Genomic DNA, 22398 nt, shown 5'->3' on the forward strand with positions numbered 1-22398 from the left:
CAAACAATACTCAAGAACAATGTTGCACCTTGAAGAAACTCATTTATTCATCAACATGTCTAACATGTTGACATAAGGATTTAAAGTACTGTAACATGTCATTTTACGTAGTGAACTGTAAGTTAGACATCGTCTCTTCGCCTAGCTGAATCTGGCATGAGAATTATCAACATTGCAATGTTGTCCTTAGCAAGACACCTTGGAAAGAAGTGTCTTGAAAGTAGAATCTTGTATTGCTGCTACCTCCATCTGGTCACAGGCCTCCTCCATGGTTTGGATGAGGGGTACCTCAGCCTGGAGATGGAGATCATATACCTTCCACCACTATGCCGAGAAAAACTTGACTATAGAGTTGAGGAATGGAGAGTATGCTGGAAGATATAGGACAGTGAAATGTGGATGTTGCTGAAACCAGTTCTGAACCAGAGCAGAACGGTGGAAAGACACATTGTCCCAGACAACAATGTATTGTGTATGACCGAATTGTTTTGCTGCTTTTATGTTGTGCAATTGGTCCAAGAATGTAAGTATATGTGCTGTGTTGTTAAGGCCCATATGGACATGGCAGTGGAGGACCCCATTCTTTGTAATGGCTGCACAGTGTAACTGTATATTTCCCCCACGTTGCCCTGGGACATTGACTATAGCCCTGTGGCCAATGATGTTTCTTCTACTCCGTGTTCTCGTCAGGTTGAACCCAGCCTCATCTACGTAAAGGAACTCATGCTGGATCTCCTCTCCATCTATTCGTAAAACTACCTGAAGAACAGTGTCAGGCAAAATTGTGTAGTTCAGTGTAGATCTAGTATTACAGTACAGTAAAAGATTATCACAGTCTTTTTACTCTTTCGAAATTGTGCTCTAAAGGCACTCCATGAATTTTTTTCATTTGAATGTTGTTTTTTTTTTTTTTTTTTTTTTATGGTGTGTGCCAGTGTTGATATTGAGACCTGATGGTTGTCATTGAAACTGGCATTTTATAGTGCTTAAACACATGATTGGTGTGTCTACAATTAATCAAACAAGTGTTTGCACACCTGATGACTGTGTTGAACCACTTGGTTGGACGGTGCAGTAATTTGACAGTCCGTGCTTTGGTATTGCAATGAAGTGACTTCATGATAGATTTTAGTGTGTAATGTATGTTAAGTGTGTTTAGTGTTTTGCAAATCACTGTGTGTGGAGTTTTTCAACAAGTGTTAAGTTGAAAATGTGCTTACAGTTGTGCAAATATGGGCTGATGTTTTGATACCTGTGTGTAAGGTTTTGCTAATAGTGTACTACTTTTAATTTTAGTGTGTAAGCAACCCTAAAAAACTGTAACTACTTGATACAAGTAATGCAAAACAAAACCATAAGGTAAAAGAGTCAATGAGATGGCAGGTCTTGACATGAGGACTCCTGAGTAGCCACAGCATCCTGGGGTAGCTAGCACAACAACTTTTATATAGCCATTGATGAGTAGTGCAGGCATCCAATCACGATTTACCACATACTCCAACCTGGAGTCTTGGGATCATCACAGAGTGTATTAATATTGTAAAACTTAATACCTGTCACTCTGCCTAAATCATAAAATATTCATCAAGTTTTTGCATTCTACTCAAAAAGTAAATGTAGTAAACTAGAAAGAATCTTGAACCTAAAAATAAAGAAACTTTACTATAAAAGGATGCAACACAGGACAATTGAATGGGCTATCTAAACCTGAGGCCCTGGTATACTGCAAACTAACTGTCCTGAAGCTCCACCTTCTTTGATGTGTGGTGTCTTACCAGTGATTTGTTTCTCATTCAGGGAGTCAGACAGAGAACATAATCCAAAACAACACTAGCTACATGAATACACTGGAGAGAAGAGTACAGATGTATCCGCACAAGCACAATCACTTGCAAAAAGATTTTAGGAGGTGCTGTTTGCCAGATGTTTATGAAACTGTTCTTTATCATCAGCCACCATTGTTTATGGTAAACAATTTCAAACACATTTTTCACCCCACCTACTGCAGTGTAGGAGTGTTGGAAAACAGTATACCAACACTCAGCCTTTTCATACATTATTCAGACATGACACATCCTGAGCACATGAGAAAATGTTTTGCTGCATTCAGGTCATGTGTGCAACTTTTTGTCCATATGTTTCTTAAGCTGCTCTGAATGAGCGAAACTCAGTAGACACTGGTCAGATCTGTATGATTTCTCTCCACTGTGAATTCTCTTTTGAGTTTTCAGATGCGTTAACTGATTAAACCTCTTGTCACAGTATGGTCACTTGTATGGTCTCTCCAATGTGAATTTTCTGGTGCAGTTTCAATTTTGGAGCTGTAATAAAAGTCTTCTCACACTCAAAGCACATATACTCTTTCACATCAGTGTGGATCTTCATGTGTTCAGTAAGGTTTGCTGATCGGTTGAAACTCTTCCCACACTGAGTGCATGTGAATGGTTTCTCTCCAGTGTGGCTTATCATGTGTTGATTAAGGGATGATAATTGGCTGAAACTCTTCCCACACTGAGTGCATATAAATGGTTTCTCTCCAGTGTGGATCCTCATGTGTTGATTAAGGTGTGATGAGCAGTTAAAACTCTTCCCACACTGAGTGCAAGTAAATGGCTTCTCTCCAGTGTGGATCCTTATGTGTCGATTAAGGTTTGATGTTTGGTTGAAACTCTTCCCACACTGAGTGCAAGTAAATGGTTTCTCTCCAGTGTGGATCCTCATGTGAATCTTAAGATCGCTTTTTCTTCCAAAACTCTTTCCACACTGAGTGCAGGTGAAACGATTCCTGTCTCTCCTTTTCAAACTACCATCAGTCTGTAAATGAATTTTTTCCTCAATTTTGACATGATGTTCCTCCTCTTTAATCTCCTCATTCTCTTCAATAAGGTCTGAAATAAAAAAAAAACATTAATTTTCATTAAGTCTTAAAAACTGATCAAAAGCTGAAAAGTTAAAAGACACTGTAAACATTGGCTTCACAATGTAATTTTCATGCACATTAAACGTAAAATAAATCAATTATTTTGTTCAGTCCAATAGTGTGTGCACATTTAAGCAGATTCAATTAATATTTCAATAGTTTACACTTTGGTTCACAAGTTTGGCATGCTGTCCCAGGAGAGAACCCTGATCTCAAAAGTTCCTTGAGCACTGTGCTCAATTCCCGTGTGCAGGGTGAGAGGGGAGCTCCAAGTTCAGGTAGGTCTCGAGTGCTCCCCCTATTTTGTTAAGAGCTGATGACGGAAAATGATTGTTATAAAGAGAAATGCTGCTAGATAAGAGTTTGACTGTAGTGCTAAATTTAGATTGATCAATTAACTTGTGTATGTTGTAAGTGTATGTTTTTGGAATTTGGGAGGAAACCGGAGAACCCATGGAAAACCCACCTGAACACGGGAAGAACACGGTAACTTCGCACAGAAATACAGCGGGCCTGTTAAAGGACTAGAACCGGTGACGTTCTTGCTGTGAGGCAACAGTGTTAATCACTGGGCCACCGTGCCACCCAATTAAAAGAATGGTGGAGGAGTAGGGGTTGGAAGGAGGGATTCTTTAAATTGAAGATGACAATAGTGAGAAATATTGGCTCTTTATAGTGGGTTAGGAATTGTCTGATTGGTGGATCATACATAGGTAATGTAGAACCAGCCATGTTCAATCATAATCACGTGATTCTCTCAAAATTAGTTTATAAATAAACCTCACTTTAAGAGTTTACCCTTATTTGATGATTGATTATAAGCAAGTTTGACATGCTGTCCAGGGAGAGAGCCCTGAGCTCAAAAGGTCCTTGAGCCCTGGGCTCCCGCCCATTTGCAGGGCGAGAGGGGAGCTCTGAGCTCAGGTAGGTCTCGAGAACTCCCCAAAATGCTCTGCTCGGCACAGCAGCCTCGTATTTCAAGAACCCCCCCAAAAGGCAAATGAAGATCAATGCAAAACCTGGCTGCTTGTAGAAGCAAAAATGTGACCAGTGCGGGTGTAAATGGTGAGATAAGAGTGGTTGTTGCTACTGGAGCAGTGGTGTACTGCAGGCGTGTCCAAACTACGGCCCGCGGGCCATCTGCGGCCCGCAATCAGTTTTGTGGTGGCCCGCGAGGCTTTTTATAAATAATAATAGAATCTGGCCCGCTATACAAAAATGAACGTAATTCAATAAATAACCACCGGGTGTCGCTATTACATGCATTCAATTAAGCAGCAGTTCTTGTTATGATCTATCTATCTATCTATCTATCTATCTATCTATCTATCTATCTATCTGTCTGTCTGTCTGTCTGTCTGTCTGTGTGTCTGTCTATCTACACACAGTTGAAGTCTGAATTTTTAGCCCCTCTTTGATTTATTTCTTCTTTTTAAATATTTCCCAAATGATGTTTAACAGAGCAAGAACATTTTTACAGTATGTCTGATAATATTTTTTCTTTTGGAGAAAGACTTTTGTTTTATTTCGACTAGAATAATAAGCGGATTAAATTTTTTTATGAACTATTTTAAGGTCAAAATTATTAGCCCCTTAAGTCTTCAGAACAAACCATTGTTATAAAATAACTTGCCTAATTACCTTAACTTGACTAGTTAACTTTATTAACCTAGTTAAGCCTTTAAATGTCACTTTAAGCTGCATAAAAGTGTCTTAAAAATATCTAGTCAAATATTATTTACTGTCATCATGGCAAAGATAAAATAAATCAGTTATTAGAAATGAGTTACTAAAACTAATATGTTTAGAAATGTGTGGAAAAAAATCTTCTCTCCGTTAAACAGAAATTGGAAATCCGTTAAAAATAAATGGGGGCTAATAATTTAGGAGGGCTAACAATTCTGACTTCAACTGTATATATATATATATATATATATATATATATATATATATATATATATATATATGCGTGTCTGTGTGATGTATGTAAAATTTGGCCCGCGACAACGTTTGTTTTTTTGCATCTGGCCCTCGGCCCAAAAAGTTTGGACACCCCTGGTGTACTGGCAGACAGATTATGTACAACTTTGTGTGCTCCCGGGGCAGTTTTAATTGCATGGACCGGGCGGGAGAGTGAGGTAAATGTAATGATTTGAAGCATGTATGCGTGAGTTCTTTTAGAGAGGATCAATATGGCAGTGTTGAAATGTAGCTATAAAGTTCAGCAGAGTGTCTCTGCTGCTGCACACATGCGGCGAGTGTCAGTATCATGGAATTATTGAAGGGTAACTACACATCCACAGAGGAGTTTAAACTACTATGGCAGAGCAGAGTATCAGTATGAAAATTTGGAAGTGTTCAGGCAGAGCGTAACTGCTGCAGCAGTGGTGCAGAGGACAATGAAGCTCAGCCGAGCGTCTCTGCTGCTGCAGAGGTGGAATGGAATTCAATACTGGATGGGAAATACGCCTCCGCAGAGACATTTTAACTGCATTGGCAGTGCTGGGAAGTGTATCAGTAGTGAATGGCTAAATGGAAGTGTATATGAGCTCAGCAGAGCATCCTTCCTGCAGCAGTTGTGCAGAGGGGAATGAAGCTAAGCGAAGCATCTCTGCAACTGCAGAAATGCGATAAAGTCAGTAATAAAAGGAAAGTACGCCTCTGGAGAGACGTTTCAACTGCTGTGGCAATGCTGGGGAGTGTGTCACTAGTAAATGATTAAATAGAAGTGTATGTGAACTCAAGCAGAGCGTTACTGTTGCAGCTGTGTTGCAGAGGAGGAATGAGGCTCAGCAGCGTGACTCTGCGGCTGCCGAGGTATATTGGTAGTAAGTGTCTGGAGTGTTATGTGTGCTCTTACAGAAATGTTATGATGGAAGTGAATATGAGAGCTAGACTGACACTGTTGCTGCAGTGGTGCGATGAGTGAGTGAAAATCAGCATATTAAAGAGTTGAGTGAACTCCTGCAGGAACGTTGGTTCTGGTCAATAGTAATGTGGGGATGAGCTTAGATAAAGCTACAATGTTGGTGTAGTAGTGCAAAGAGTGAGTATAGCTCAGTAGAGCTTCTAGAGCGTTGTTACTGCTACTATGTAAGGTAATTAATTTGTGGTCCGTATGGAAGCAATATGTGTCCCCGCTAAGCCTCTGCGGCTGTATTATTGCAGGGAGTATATACACACACACACACACACATATATATATATATATATATATATATATACAGTGAGGTCAATAAGTATTTGATCAACCTGTGATTTTTCAATATCTCCTACTTAGAAATCATGGAGGGGTCTAGAATTTTCACCATAGGTCCTTCTCAATGTGAGAGCCAGAATCTAAAAATAAAAATCCAGAAATTGCATTGTATGATTTTTAAACAATTTATTTGTAAATTAGTGGGTCAAATTAGTGTTGGATCACTTGAGTCAAAAATGCTTAATATTTGGTACAGAAGCCTTTGTTAACATTTACAGAGGTCAAACGGTTCCTCTAGTTCTTCACCAGGTTTGCACACACTGCAGGAGGGATTTTGGCCCACTCCACCATGCAGATCTAATCTAGATCTGTCAGGTTCTGGGGCTGTCACTGGGCAATACAGAGTTTCAGCTCCCTCTAAAGATTTTTTTTGGATTTAGGTCTGGTGACTGGCTAGGCCATTCCAGAACCTTGATATGCTTCATACTAAGCCACTCCTTGGTTTTCATAGCTGTGTGCTTTGGGTCATTCTCATGTTGGAAGACCCAGCCACGACCCCTCTTTAATGCTCTGACTGAGGGAAGAAGGTTTTTGCCCAACATTTCACAATACATGGCCCCGTTCATCCTCTCCTTTATAAAGTGCAGTCGTCCTGTCCCCTGTGCAGAAAAACAACCCCAGAGCATGATGCTTCCAGCCCCATGCTTCACTGTAGGTATGGTTTTATTGGGATGATACTCATCATTCTTCTTCCTCCAAACACAACGAATGGGGTTAAGACCAAAAAGTCCTACTTTGTTTTCTCTGACCACAGGACTTTCTCCCATGACTCCTCTGGATCATCTAGATGGTCACTGGCAAACTTCAAACATGGGTTGACTTAAGCAGAGGAACCTTCCTTGCGATGCAAGATTTTAAACCGTGACGTCTTAATGTATTACTGATGTTAGCCTTGTAAATGGTGGTTCCATCTCTCTTCACAGCATTGACCAGCTCCTCCTGTGTAGTTCTGGGCTGATTCTTGACCATTCTTAGCATCATTGATACCCCACAAGGAAAGATCTTCCATGGGGCCTCAGTCCGAGGGACATTGACGGTCATCATTAGCCTCTTCCACTTTCTGACAATTGCTCCAACGGTTGTTCATTTTTCACTAAGCTGCTTGGCAATTGTCCCATAGCCCTTTCCAGCTTTGTAAAGGTCTACAATTTTGTCTCTTGTGTCTTTTGACAGCTCTTTGGTTTTGCCTATGTTGCTACTTAGACGTTTGATTGTGGAGTGCACAGGTGTCTTTATGACTGATAACAACTTCAAACAATAAATTGTGTGCAATAAATTAAAATCTTGAGCAGAGTGTAGCTGAACTATTTAAAAGCAAATAAGAAATCAGGCTGAAAAGTAAGTGATCAAATACTTATTTGACAAACTAATTTACAAATAAATTGTTAAAAAAATCATCCAAAGTGATTTCTGGATTTTTATTTTTAGATTCTGTATCTGGAAGTGGAAATGCACCTATGGTAAAAATTCTAGACCCCTCCATGATTTCTAAGTAGGAGATATTAAAAAATCACAGGGTGATCAAATACTTATTGACCTCACTGTATATATATATATATATTTATACACACACACACATATATATATATATATATATATATATATATATATATATATATATATATATATATATATAAATGAAAGTAAGTGAAATTATATAGAGAAAAAGGAGTCCTATGCTAGTAGGATGGAAAATAGGGAGAACGGATAGATGAGTGCTGCTTAAAAATTTATGAGTGTTGGTGTTGGCTACTGAGAATTCTTCTCTGATGTTATATTGTCTAAATATGATTTGAAGGCATTGTAGGATCAACGTCCGAGAGTTTGTATCTGCTGTTGGGAGAGGTGGTTGTGGGCTGCTGTAGTGGCTGCTCCTATCCTGAATGCGTGTGTAGAGAAAGGTTCGGGGTGGGGGAAGCCTGAAATGCAGAGAACTTCTTTTAGGTGGTTTTTAAACCAAAAAATATGTCACTGGATGGTTAGCTTTGTCAGTAAAAAGTGAGGCGAGGGGGTTATGTTCTTGGGCTCTCCTGTAGTGTAAGAATGCTAAGAGGATTTGTAATGGGTGTGTGGGGGCGAGGGGATGTCAAAAATGTAAATAAATTGTTCTTTGCGTCGCTGATCTGTTATGCTTTGCTTAGTTTCTTTATCCAGCGAGGTAATATCAGATGTGGTGGGTGGGATTGAAATTAGATGTCATCGTTAGTTCGGAACATCTCAGAAATGCAGATAAAAAGCTAGTGTGAACATGGCATCGAAAATGCGGGCTGTATGAGTGGAAATATATCCTTTGCGTAGGGTGTGAATGCAATTAGAAAAGGATGTGGAGTGTAATGAGTTGTCTGGCATGGAGTAGGGGTTGTATGCCTTTGATAAGGAGGGTGGTTTGAGAATTTGTGTAGGCATCTGAAGGAGACCCATGTATCAATTGTGAAAAAATTGAATCCCACATAGGTAGCTTCAAATTGAACTAGCTTGTATGTTTTTTGAAACGTGTAAATGTGCAATGAATGAGGTGATAGAGAGGATGGAAAAATCTGGAAAAGGTGTTTCATACATAGAGTGAAAGTGTTTGAAAGAGCTCCATGCAGTGACATATGACTGGAGAGTTCTAGGGGCGACTGCTTGAAGGATGAGAGAAATAGAGGATTCTCTGAGATGATATAAAGGGTGGTTTATGGCAGTGTCACCTCTGAATAGTGAGGAACAGGTGTCGGATGATAAACTTCTGGAAAGAAAAATGAGACAGTGTCAGCAATTCGATTTTTTCAACCTGGTACATGTACAGCAGTTATAATAAATTGTTTTGTGGCTGCCATTCAAACGAGATGTCTTTATAAGAGCATGAGTGACAGCGAGTGTGAGCGCCCTTTATTAATGCATTGTACTGTAGCCTCGTTGTCACAGTGTACAAGAATGCTGGTGGCGGACCACCCGTCACCCCAAAGAATGGCTGCGGCGATGGGATATAAATCGAAAAGTGCAGATCACTGTTCGTTTTGTGGCATTTCCAGCATTTGAGGGGCCAGGATGACACGAAACAACAGTCCTGGTAAAATCCCCCGAAACCGAGGTGGGCTGCTTTAGTGAATAATTTAATAACTACTGGTAATGTTATGAAGTCGATGTAGAAAAAGGTACAGCGATTCCATTGCTTAAGGAAAGTAATCCATAAGCTGATTTTGTCACGATTGGGTTTAGTGAGAAGGATTGTGTCTTCTGAACCGAGGACTGTGGTGGAGAGTTGAAGGATGTGCGTAATAAACGGTTGACCTTGAGGGATGATATGCATGGTGAAATTTAAGTGACAGAGAATGGAGAGGAGTTTGCGTTTGGTACATGAATGATTTTCGAGAAAGATTTGGCAAAGAGATGTGATGCAGTCAATTTCCTTATTTGGATGAGATGCTTGGATTTTTTTAGAGTCTAATTTAATGCCCAGGAATTCAATGGAAGTGCTGGGACCGGAGATTTTTTCCTCTGCTAAAGGAATTACGAGGTCAGTAAAAAAATTTTGGGTGATCGCATAATGTTTGTTTGGAGGTGTTGACGTAGAAGAAATGATGAGGAAATCATCTAATAAGTGTATGAGGCAAGGAATTCTGTAATTATTGGAAAGTATCAAACGAATACCAAAAAGGTGCTAGAAGTCTGGGTGGATTGCATGACTTAAAAGGCAGATGTAATGTTGTCTTTAGCTAGCCAGGCATTGCAGCCGGCGGTTTTGATAATGGATATGGCTTGGTTTTTGTCGTGGTAGTGGAGCAAGTATACATCTAGCGGAACAGTGCTATTAATGCTGGGGAAAATAGAGTTATGTGGTGCAGAGAGATCAATTATGAGGCATTTTTTACAAGAACATTTTCGGGTTGCCACACCTATTGGACTAATGAGATATGTGTCAAACGGCGGAGCTGTGAAAAGCCTGATCATAAAATCATTATCACTTTTTTTTTTGTTGATTAGCTGATCAACTGCGTTTGCAGATTGTTTTTAGATAAGGACAGGTTGTATAAGGGAGAGGCTGAAACACCTGGGTGGAATCTGAAAAATTAGTATCAGCGTGATCATTTAATTGAGATAAGGAATATTCACTGGAATCGATAGGTAGTTTTTATATTTTTTATTGCTTGATCTAAAGATTGGGGAAATTAGTTTTGCGTTTGACCCACTGCAGAAAGAACAAACATGCAGGTATTTGCAGGGATTTCTTTGGCATCTGCCAATGTTAAAATTATTGCAGATGTCAGTGGAAAGAGAGGATGGGAGAGAAGAAGGTAAAAGAGGAGGAATACTGAAATTGGATGGGCGTGGGACATAACTGGTGGATATCCGGGTTTGTTCTGCATTAGTGGAAGGAGGGATGGAAGGGCAGGAGGTAGTGACATAAAGACTGGAGCGGCAGACTGTGCAGGCTAGATTGAAAAAGACCCAATTATGGAGATCAAAGCACACGGCCCCCCAGTTCGGACTTTTATTCCATTGGGTCACCCCAATTGCAAATTTATTGGAAAATACTTTGTGGTAAGTGTAAAAATGTGTACCCCCGTAGGAGAGCGCAACCATGTAGTCGTTTAACTCGCACCTACTATGGGGGAAGACGAAGCAAATGACGTCTTTGTATCATGCGAATTACATGGAAAACTCAACTAATGATAGAATGCGTGACTGTGTGTTGGATGACTGTTTTAAAGTGAAGATGAATTTGCTACAATCCACCTGACAATCCTCTGTGGGAGGTGAAACTGGTGATAGGAGTGTAATGAGGTCCATGTCTGCACCTAAAAGAATCTGATTTCTTGTAGTTACAGAGATAGGGGGAGGTTTCAGAGCCAGACTGTTAGGTGGCGCAGGAAAGGTGGTGGCGGTGAAAAGTGTGTAATGGGGACGTGCTGAAGAAACTTTTGTGGGAAGGGTAGAAATTTGAGTTGGGTCTGTGCTGGTGTGTGCTGTAGGGAGTGTAAAAAGAAAAGAGAGGGGAATAGGATGAGTTGTACGAGAGGGGGGCAGTTGGTTTAGGGGTATAGGACAGGAAGTGAAAGGTTGAGGAAGCAGGGAAAAAGGTTGATTTAAGTGAAGGGCAGAAGGAGCGTAAATATTAGAGTGGAAAGGGTTAGAAGAGATTGGAGGAATATGAGGACTTATAGGAGAACAAGAGGGAGGGGCGGGAGGCCAAGAGAAGAAGGGGGGGAAAGTTGAGAAGATAATTGAAAGGAAGTGGGGAGTCCTTGGTTGAAGTCCTGACGGTGTGACATAGTTGGTGGTGACTGAGATTCCAGGGGATGTGGTCCTGTAGGTGAACTGCTGGATACGCTTTTAGTTTTGGATTTCCTTTTTCCTGGTTGAGTGCGGGTGGGTTGAGGGTACAGCTGGGCAATAAGCCAAAAGAAATTATCACGATAATTTTTTTTCATTGAAGTCGATGTCGATATTTATCACGGTAAACGTAAAATCTTTATATCTATCAATTTTATTAAATTTTCAAAATGCCAATCTCTTTGTGCAGCTGATTAACACATTTTGTGAAATATTTTAGCTGTCTGACTAAATAAATAATAAAATAATAAGAGAACAATCTTAATTCAGCATTTACTGTCACGTTTTCAACAACCAAAATCATTAACTACAAGTTATTGGATATTGTTGCTCAACATCAGGAAAAAAAAAAAAAAAAAAACGGTTTGGAACAAGTAAAAGGTGAGTTAATGATCACAGAATTTTCAGTTTTGGATGAATTCTCCTTTTAATGGTGAGTATGGTAAATATAGGGTGAAATATACTTTAATATATATTATTTAGGGATGCTAACGATTACTTGATAATGTAATGATTGTCGATAACGTTTAAACCGATAGACCTTAGGCCTGTTTCAGAGAGGAGGTTACATGAAAACTTAGAGTATTTTAACCCTGAAATGAGAGTAACCCTGGGTTTTCCGTTTCAAAATGGTAGGTTAGTTAAGCTCGAGAAAGCAGGGTAAGTAAAACCTATTTCTGAAAGAGAGGTAACCTTAACTCAGAGTCAGTTACTGTGGTAACTTACTCTGTGAACCTAACCTGGTCGGGAGCAGGTTTTATTCTCTAAACTCTGAGTTTCTGTCGGTCTCCTCCCCTTTTTTAAAGACAAAGCGGGATTTCTCACCATAGCCTTGCGTTTCCACTCACCTATTTTAATGCTACTTTAAGAGATGCGCATAAAAACGATTGATGGACACGTCATGATGCACATAACTTTGGAAAATAAACATAAAAAACACGAACATAACGGAGTAGGATAAACTTTTATTCGATAGAAAAGAAGTGCATAAATTACGATGAAAATACTTTAACTGAACAAATTAAAGTATGTGCATTAAAAAAAAGGTTTGTTATGAGAGATCATATGATGATAAAAATTTGTGGGAATGGACAAACAAGCAGGCTGAGCACGCTAACACATCCTAAATGCTGTTTTGCTCATTCATTCTAAAAAGCCTTAATCGTTTCAATAGTAATGTTATTATATTATTAATGACCTCCAGAGTGTCTGGAGCATGTCAAGAGTGTCTGTTCTCCGCGTCTCATTGCTTCAAACACCTCCACAGGTTCATTGTGTGTCAGCATTGTCTTCTGCGGCGCAAGTACATTTATTAAATATAGAAAAAAATTATGCAGCTTCTACCGCAGTAAATTCTGCCTTTACTGTTGATATTTGGTGCCCATTTAATCAGGAAGTGATGATTTTGTTCTCTTTGACTAGTTGGATGGAAACACTGCTTTATTCGCACATATCTTTTATGCGTTATTCCAGTTTTGCACATAAATTTAATTAATATATTTGGATGGAAACATAGCTATTGCCTACATTACAGTCACACAAAGAACAAAGTCACGTACAAGAATGGCTTGTCTTTTTTTAATTAATAAAGCTTAACTTCATTGACCTTTAACAGGGACAAGTAGCCTAGATTAATTAGGATTAGTATTCTTTCTAAAAACTATTTTTAGTTCTGCTTACATTCTAAATGTCATATTTAGATGTCAGTGTCAGTGCACTTTTAACTCACGCTGCTCAGACCGCGCCTAGTTAATTAATTAAAATGAAACCGTGAAAATAGTTTAATGGACTGTTTTGGTGCTAAAGCATATTAGCCTACCTATAGCGGGCTTGTTTTAAAGCGCTTCACCTCAGAAAATAAGGATTTAAATAATATTCCACTGCTGTCGTATATTTGCTGCATTTTTAATATGTCATTATTTTAAAGATTATGTCTTGAGCATCTGATTTCTCCACAGTGATTATGTCCTTTGTGGCCCGATAGTGGTATTACAGATTTCAAAACAAATATCTTAATATTAAAAAGGAAAGCCTGGCAAAAAATCCTATTAATGTCATAACAAATGCCCTTAAATCATGGAGCCTGTAGAACAAGTTTCAATTGTTCAGAGATGTGTTTGAGATTGTCTTTGTCATATATTTTTTCTGTCTTTCAGGGTTTTTTTTTTCTTGTAAGGCACGGCTTTCAAAAAAGATCACATGAGACTCTGCTGGGTGGTTGCCCTGGTTTACCAACACTTGTTTGGGTCTGTAATTTCTTAGCATCTTCATAAGTATAGTATTGTTTTAAATTATGAAACAGGTTTGTAGTGTTTCCTGCTTTTGATGACACGAGTCATTGGTGCAGTTTGCAGTGCATGTTGCTCTGTTTAGTGTCGAATAGATACAAAGTAGACTACTGAAGTCTAGTGTCATTTTTTGTCAACAATATCTGTGATTCTGACCTTTTTTAGCGTATTTTTTTTCTTACTCCTTTAAGTCCAACTAACACTGTATGGCTGTAAACGTGCACAATCAAAACCTTACATATACAAGGTTTTAAAACCTCGACTTTTTCAAACTGAGGCATACCTTGAAAGCGGTTATCATCCCATGCCTGAGTAGCATAACAAGGTTTTTAGGATCCAAAAAAAAAAGTCTTAGGCAAAAAGATAACAATAGCGGCGCCTGCTGGTATGTGATAAATATGGTCAATATTCAGAGAATTTCTGACTAAGCTTACACTTAAATGTTTGCATATCATCAGCATGCTGTAATCTACGGAGACCCGGGACGTGATGGTGAGAAATAAAAGTAGGTGGAATAAAAAAAAAACTGGGTGGGAGAAAAAAAGCTACAGAAGCTAATCTGGGATCAGTTTATCGTACAAAGTGCGTCTGTCAGTCGGCGCATATACACACATTCACTGGTTCAAAGGTAGCATATGAAAGGCGACGATTGACGCACAGATTTATTGTAAAGAAAGTGAATGCAGAGATTTTATTATAAATTTCAGGGTGCTTTTAAATGTTAAAATAAATCAGAAATATGGGGAAATAATTAATGATAGGATGATAGTGGGATAGAATGGTAAAATACGGGAAAATTTTGACAAAAAAACGGAAGGGTTGACATGAATGAAGTGAACAGGAAGTGTTTGAGGAGAAACAGTTTTTCAAGAGAATGCAAAACATCTTTGCGAGGGAACGCCAGAAAACTTAAAAATATATTTTCCTATCCCACCAGTTTTTCCCTATCACGTCCCTTCCGGATCTCCATAGTAATCCATTTCTTAAGCAGCTACAGTCATTTTTAGACTAGTTTGTTGGCCAGTTGTAGTCAGTCCAAAGCTACGCGTTATTGTTCCACTATAATTTGTTTGTTTTGTCTCATGTCGTCCCACAACATCATAAAGTGTAGAATACTGTACAATGTTTTATAATAATTTATTATTTTAGTGTCCATTTCACTCAGAATATTTAATATTGGGGGCATCCACATTTTTTGACATACTTTAAAACAGGGTTTCTGCAGGTTTCACCAAGTTAAATGTAAGACTTTTATGACATTTTAAGACTATTATGAATGAAATTTTAGACTCATAAAGGGCTAAAGGCTAAGGAATTTTTCAAATGGCCCAGATGGAAAAGTTTTTTATTTGCCCTATCAAAAAATATTATGATTTAACACATTTAATAATGCACTAATAAATGAATAATAAAAATTAGAATATTTTAGATATTTCTTAGCAAAAGTTTTTAAATATTGTGTAAAAACAAGCAGGCTTTACTTATGTCCATACACTTTTCCAAACATCAACTTTCATTGAAAAAATAATAAAAAATAAGCAAATATCGTCAGCTCAGGTAAACTTTTTTAATTTATAGTTTTTGTTTATTTTATATAGCACCAGTGCTCAAGAACACTTTACAAACAGTAGGAGAACAAGAAAAGCAATAACCCTAAGAAGGAGATGGGAAATGGGAGACTAATATTAAATAAAAAGAATGACAAAAGACACAAGAACAAGTAACAAGAAATAAACTCATTCCTGTCTTTCAGTGAGTGCTTATGTGCGTTTAGGAGAACTAGGCAGCACACTCAGGGCTGCAAGATGGATTTAATTTAGTATTCATATTATTAAATATATCTGAATGGGGATCAGATAACAAAGTTGGTGTTTGAGAATGAAAATCAACCTGTTTGTTTCTGCAGATCTTTCTGTTTGACTGTGAATGTTTCTTCAATCTTCACATCTTCACTCTCCTCTTTAATAAATGCCATCTTTATCACAGTGTGGAGATCAGTCGCTTCAGCAGGAGTTTTTCTCAGCGTTTGGACACTTTATCCTGTTTAAAACGAACAAAACAATAAAAATGTCCTGTTTAAAATAAATAAAACAATGAACAGAAACAAAATAACTTCTCTTCAACTAGGGGTGTAACGCTATTAAAACCGAACCGAAATATCGTGATACACCAACCACGATGTATCGCGAAACTCTCGGGGCGTACCGCGGTACTCTCACGCCCCCTGCTGCCCATTGTTGAGGTTGACTTCACTTGTCTCTAACTAATTGAACCAATTTAAACACATCTTTATTATCACATTTGATTAAATTGTTTTAGTAATGATGAGGTTTTGTTCTAAATATTATATTTTAAAGTTAGTATTTTAGTGCATGTCATGTGACTTGAGTGAGCATCATACTCGTTACTACTGGACGCAGGATGGCTGCTTCACATAGTACTGAGATTGCAGATCCCTCAGACACATATAAGTCATCTGTGTGGAAACATTTTGATTTTCCAGTTAAGTACAGGAATAGAATTTGTATACAAAAAAGAGAGAAATATTTACACTAATAAAAATAATATAATAAAGTAGCAAATTCAAACAAAGTATCAAACAAAAATTAGTTAAACTCAAGCAAGGGGATGATAGTGAAGACAAACAAAAGAAATAAATATAACAAAACAATTCCAACTCATGAATAACCCCTTACCTCGCTAAAACTGATGAAAAGGAAAAAAAGGTCTTCAGCGCTGTGCGCCGCATTCTTCCCTATACTGAATAAAATAAACAAAGATGACGTTCACCTCTTACCTGATGTCTTTAACAATACATTTTCTACGTGTTTGCAAAATGGAAATCGTATGACATTTTCCCTATCCACCTTACACTAAGACTGAACTTGAATAGATACAGCTATATTGTCGGGAAGGAGCGGAGCCAAAAAATAATATACAAATCAATTGAAATAAAAATGTACAAACCTCACAAAATTTCTTAAAGTGGGCAAAAGTAATGCAAAATAATTTTACCCAAACGAAAGTTAAGCAAAAACAAAAAAAATCATAATCATGTCAGAAAAATACACGAAAAACGAGATCAAAGGAAAAAGCGCTCTCTCTCTCTCTCTTTCTGACATGCTTTTTACATTCCCGCACTGCGTCGCCAAATTATGATAGATCGGTCTCCTGACCAATCTGCTGTCAAAAAGGCTGACCTACAGAAATGACCGGCATGAGCGAGAGAGAGAGAGAGAGAGAGAGAGAGAGAGATCGGGAGGCAAACATACAGCCGGCTACAACCCTAACATTAGTTTCAGACACAACTGCAATTTATTTTACTGGTGAATATGTCATGTAAAAACACTTAACAAACACATTATATGTATATTTTTCATTAATTTAAACGGAAACCTATATCTAACTGAAACCATAGATAATCAAAAATGAGCTTTTGTGTCAGCACAGAGATCCAGCCTCTCATCGGAGAATGTGGATATTATGGTGTTTTTAAAGAAGATCTTTCACTAGTCTACACTGCAATTATTTAATTTTAGTTTACTTAATTAAGATGGCTGCACTAAAGAGAATAGTTTTTTTTTTCTGACTAGTCTATATTGGAGGTATTTATTTAATTTTAGTTGTTTACTCGGGTATCCTGACTGTACCAAAAATGTGATGACAAAGTTAATAAAGAAAAAGTTAAGATGTTCTTGTTATTAAGTGAATCTATTGTCCCTTAGCATTGCTGTTAACATGACATCAACCCTAACCCCACAGCAAACAGAAACCGAACCGTATCGTGTGTTAGAGAAAAGGAATTTATTTTTATTACTTTTGTATTTTTTTATTAGAAAAATGTTTAGACTAACAACAGATTAATCAATCTTTCTCTTTTGTATTATAAAATGTCTTGACCAGACAAACTTCCTCTTTTTTACTGTGCTGCATACTTTTTAGAAGAACTGCTGACTAGTGGAAAAGCAGAATAAGAATAAATTGAGGGTGGGGGCCTTTGTTCCAGAACTATAGTCTAGACATGTCACAAGTTGTCCTGATGCTTGTAGAAGTTGTGAAATATATTAAAGATGCACGTAATTGTTCAGTTCTGGTATGCAGAGAAAGGTTGCAGAAAGAGGAAGTAATGTCCAGGGGTTGCAAAGAGCCAAGGGACTGCAGAATGACTGATAAGTGACGTTAAACCAAAACTCCACCTGTTAAGATCAGTTGTGTATATATATATACTGGAGTCAGGAAATGTAAGTCAGTTGCGTTGCGAACCTCCTGAATGTAATTCTTGTATTGCATTGGGGTAACGTAACCCAGAGCTCTGTCATCGAATTATTCATTTGTATCTAATAAATTACTAATATTTTTGGCATTGAAGAAAACCCTCTCCAGACCTTTTCTTATTGAACACGCATGGAATAGAGATAGATATTCCAACACGTGGCTCCAAAACCATGAATCGAACCGTGCCTTTGGTGTGTCGATACATCCCTGTCTTCAACACTTGCTTTATCAGTTTGTTTGTACGAGAGTAATAAACAAAAATAAATCAGGTAAAAGAGTAAGTCTGATTAAGAAACAAAATGCCACAAATTACCCTACCAAAACTAGTTCTCCATTTCTTATATATAGTGATGTATACTTAGAATGGAATGACATTATGCTGTTTAATAAATTAAACTTTCATTATAACTCAGACTTTTCTGTTGCTTTATTCAAACAATAGCTCTCATTACTGGGAGTATTACGTTGTATAAAGAGTTTAAAAAATTTTTGTCAATAGCCTGTACATAATTTAGCATCGGGTGAAAACCTGAAACTTTATTCAATCGCTTTATATTCATGTAAAAGCTTCAAAACAAACCTCTTTCCAGTCGTATCACAGTGCAGGAGCGACGCAGCCTTATGACATCACACGCCGCGCCAAAATAAAAGTCTTTTTGTTTAGCTTTTTTTGCCACTTACTGTTGCAGTCATGGCTTATTTATACATTTCTCCCTCGTTTTCCACTTTTTCACATACACAGACACACAGACATTCAGTATAAGGAGTTGATCTAAACCCTTAATCTAAACATTTGTAAGACAAAAAAAAAATAATTAAATTAGCCAATGTGATTTTATCTGGGCAACGGCATTGACGAATGCTGAATTTTGGGCTATAAGGGCGGGAGTCCGAGGGACGAGCCGACGGGTGGTCCCGAACAGTCTGGGTGCAAGCCCCTACGTTTTAGTAGGTCCAAGCGTTAAAGACAGCTATAGGGTGAGATTGTAAATAAAATTAGGGACAGTTTAATCGCCGAGGTTGTGACTGTGTGTGGATAATTTGCTTCACTGAGGTTGTGACTCTGTAGAAAATACAGAGAAAAGTCGACTCTGTTAAGGTGTGGTTGATTAAACATACATAGAAAAGTCGACTCTGTTGAAGGCGAGTGTAAATATAAGAAGTGATTAGAAGTTGAGAATTGTGAAAAGCGCGCATTTTATTTTATGTAAATGTTTGTCTGTTGCGTTAGTGACTAACAGTTGAAACTAGATTATTAAAGTTCGTCGAGACAAACTTTAGGCTGGCTTGAGAAAGTCTGTTGGAAATAGTTTATTTAGTTTAAACAGTTTTAAAAAGTATGAAAAGATGATAGACAGACAGACAGACAGATAGATAAATAGATAGATTTAACAGTTTGAAAGAGGATAGATAGATAGATAGATAGATAGATAGATAGATAGATAGATAGATAGATAGATAGATAGATAGATAGATAGATAGATAGATAGATAGATAACAAGTATTGTTAGATAGATAAAAACAGTTTATAGATAGATAGATAGATAGATAGATAGATAGATAAAAACGGTTTGAAGATAGATAGATAGATAGATAGATAGATAGATAGATAGATAGATAAAAACGGTTTGAAGATAGATAGATAGATAGATAGATAGATAGATAGATAGATAGATAGATAGATAGATTAAAACAGTTTGAAGATAGATAGATAGATAGATAGATAGATAGATAGATAGATAGATAGATAGATAGATAGATAGATAGATAGATAGATAGATAGATAGATAAAAACAGTTGATAGATAGATAGATAGATAGATAGATAGATAGATAGATAGATAGATAGATAGATAGATAGATAGATAGATAGATAGATAGATAGATAGATAAAAACAGTTTATCGATAGATAGATAGATAGATAGATAGATAGATAGATAGATAGATAGATAGATAGATAAAAACAGTTGATTGATAGATAGATAGATAGATAGATAGATAGATAGATAGATAGATAGATAGATAGATAGATAGATAGATAGATAAAAACAGTTGATAGATAGATAGATAGATAGATAGATAGATAGATAGATAGATAGATAGATAGACAGATAGATAGATAAAAAACAGTTTATAGATAGATAGATAGATAGATAGATAGATAGATAGATAGATAGATAGATAGATAGATAGATAACAAGTATTGTTAGATAGATAAAAACAGTTTATAGATAGATAGATAGATAGATAGATAGATAGATAGATAAAAACAGTTTGAAGATAGATAGATAGATAGATAGATAGATAGATAGATAGATAGATAGATAGATAGATAGATAGATAGATAAAAACGGTTTGAAGATAGATAGATAGATAGATAGATAGATAGATAGATAGATAGATAGATAGATAGATAGATAGATAGATAGATTAAAACAGTTTGAAAATAGATAGATAGATAGATAGATAGATAGATAGATAGATAGATAGATAGATAGATAGATTAAAACAGTTTGAAAATAGATAGATAGATAGATAGATAGATAGATAGATAGATAGATAGATAGATAGATAGATAGATAAAAACAGTTGATAGATAGATAGATAGATAGATAAAAACAGTTGATAGATAGATAGATAGATAGATAGATAGATAGATAGATAGATAGATAGATAGATAGATAGATAGATAGATAAAAACAGTTGATAGATAGATAGATAGATAGATAGATAGATAGATAGATAGATAGACAGATAGATAGATAAAAAACAGTTTATAGATAGATAGATAGATAGATAGATAGATAGATAGATAGATAGATAGATAGATAGATAGATAACAAGTATTGTTAGATAGATAAAAACAGTTTATAGATAGATAGATAGATAGATAGATAGATAGATAGATAGATAGATAAAAACAGTTTGAAGATAGATAGATAGATAGATAGATAGATAGATAGATAGATAGATAGATAGATAGATAGATAGATAGATAAAAACGGTTTGAAGATAGATAGATAGATAGATAGATAGATAGATAGATAGATAGATAGATAGATAGATAGATAGATAGATTAAAACAGTTTGAAAATAGATAGATAGATAGATAGATAGATAGATAGATAGATAGATAGATAGATAGATAGATAGATAGATAGATAGATAGATTAAAACAGTTTGAAAATAGATAGATAGATAGATAGATAGATAGATAGATAGATAGATAGATAGATAGATAGATAGATAGATAGATAGATAGATAGATAGATAAAAACAGTTGATAGATAGATAGATAGATAGATAAAAACAGTTGATAGATAGATAGATAGATAGATAGATAGATAGATAGATAGATAGATAGATAGATAGATAGATAGATAGATAAAAACAGTTGATAGATAGATAGATAGATAGATAGATAGATAGATAGATAGATAGATAGATAGATAGATAGATAGATAGATAAAAACAGTTGATAGATAGATAGATAGATAGATAGATAGATAGATAGATAGATAGATAGATAGATAGATAGATAGATAGATAGATAGATAGATAGATAACAAGTATTGTTAGATAGATAAAAACAGTTTATAGATAGATAGATAGATAGATAGATAGATAGATAGATAGATAGATAGATAGATAGATAGATAGATAGATAGATAGATAGATAAAAACAGTTTATAGATAGATAGATAGATAGATAGATAGATAGATAGATAGATAGATAGATAGATAGATAAAAACAGTTGATTGATAGATAGATAGATAGATAGATAGATAGATAGATAGATAGATAGATAGATAAAAACAGTTTATAGATAGATAGATAGATAGATAGATAGATAGATAGATAGATAGATAAAAAATAGTTTATAGATAGATAGATAGATAGATAGATAGATAGATAGATAGATAGATAAAAGCAGTTTGAAAAAGGATAGATAGATAGTTTTGAGGTCACAAAGTTAGATCTATTGTTAAGTCAATGACAGTCTTTTGCAATAAAAGTCTATGGGACAGTTGTTGCTAGGGTGCAGTATCTGGTAGTTAGGGTGTGGCTAGAAAGTTAAAAGCTCTTCAGTTATTGGCAGTTTGGTAGTCTAAGTTAAATGAGCTCAGCCATTAGTCTGTTTGACAGTCTGATGCAGAGTTATGAGCTCACAAAGTTTGATCCCATGTTAAGTCAATGAGAGTCTTTTGAATGGAAGTCTATGGGACAGTTTCTAGGGTCCAAAAGTGGTTGCTAGGGCGTGGCCAGAAAGTTAAAAGCTCATCAGTTATTGGCAGTTAGGTAGTCTGAGTTAAATGAGCCCAGTTAGAAGTCTGTGTGA

The 22398-nt window shown here is 36.5% G+C and overlaps 1 protein-coding gene across 1 annotated transcript; it reads right to left on the reverse strand.

The window, feature by feature from the left end:
• Nucleotides 1–26: 26 nt before the first annotated feature.
• On the reverse strand, nucleotides 27–18689 carry LOC137491277 (uncharacterized). The gene is made up of 3 exons (XM_068220456.2): nucleotides 18639–18689; nucleotides 15674–15823; nucleotides 27–2888 (listed from the first exon to the last, which is right to left on the reverse strand). The coding sequence occupies exons 2-3, from the start codon at nucleotides 15756–15758 to the stop codon at nucleotides 2257–2259; spliced, it is 717 nt and encodes a 238-aa protein (XP_068076557.1). The 5' UTR covers nucleotides 15759–15823; nucleotides 18639–18689; the 3' UTR covers nucleotides 27–2256.
• Nucleotides 18690–22398: the final 3709 nt, after the last annotated feature.

The sequence above is a fragment of the Danio rerio genome, chromosome 4 (assembly GCF_049306965.1).
Source record: "Danio rerio strain Tuebingen ecotype United States chromosome 4, GRCz12tu, whole genome shotgun sequence".
Lineage (NCBI taxonomy): Eukaryota > Metazoa > Chordata > Actinopteri > Cypriniformes > Danionidae > Danio > Danio rerio.

What these genes read in the sequence shown, in the direction of transcription:
- LOC137491277 (XM_068220456.2), bottom strand. Translation starts at nt 15,758, where the DNA reads ATGGCATTTATTAAAGAGGAGAGTGAAGATGTGAAGATTGAAGAAACA. An exon ending in AGATCTGCAGAAACAAACAG is followed by an intron (nt 2,889 to 15,673) that starts GTTGATTTTCAT and finishes TTTTTATTTCAG; the next exon opens with ACCTTATTGAAGAGAATGAG.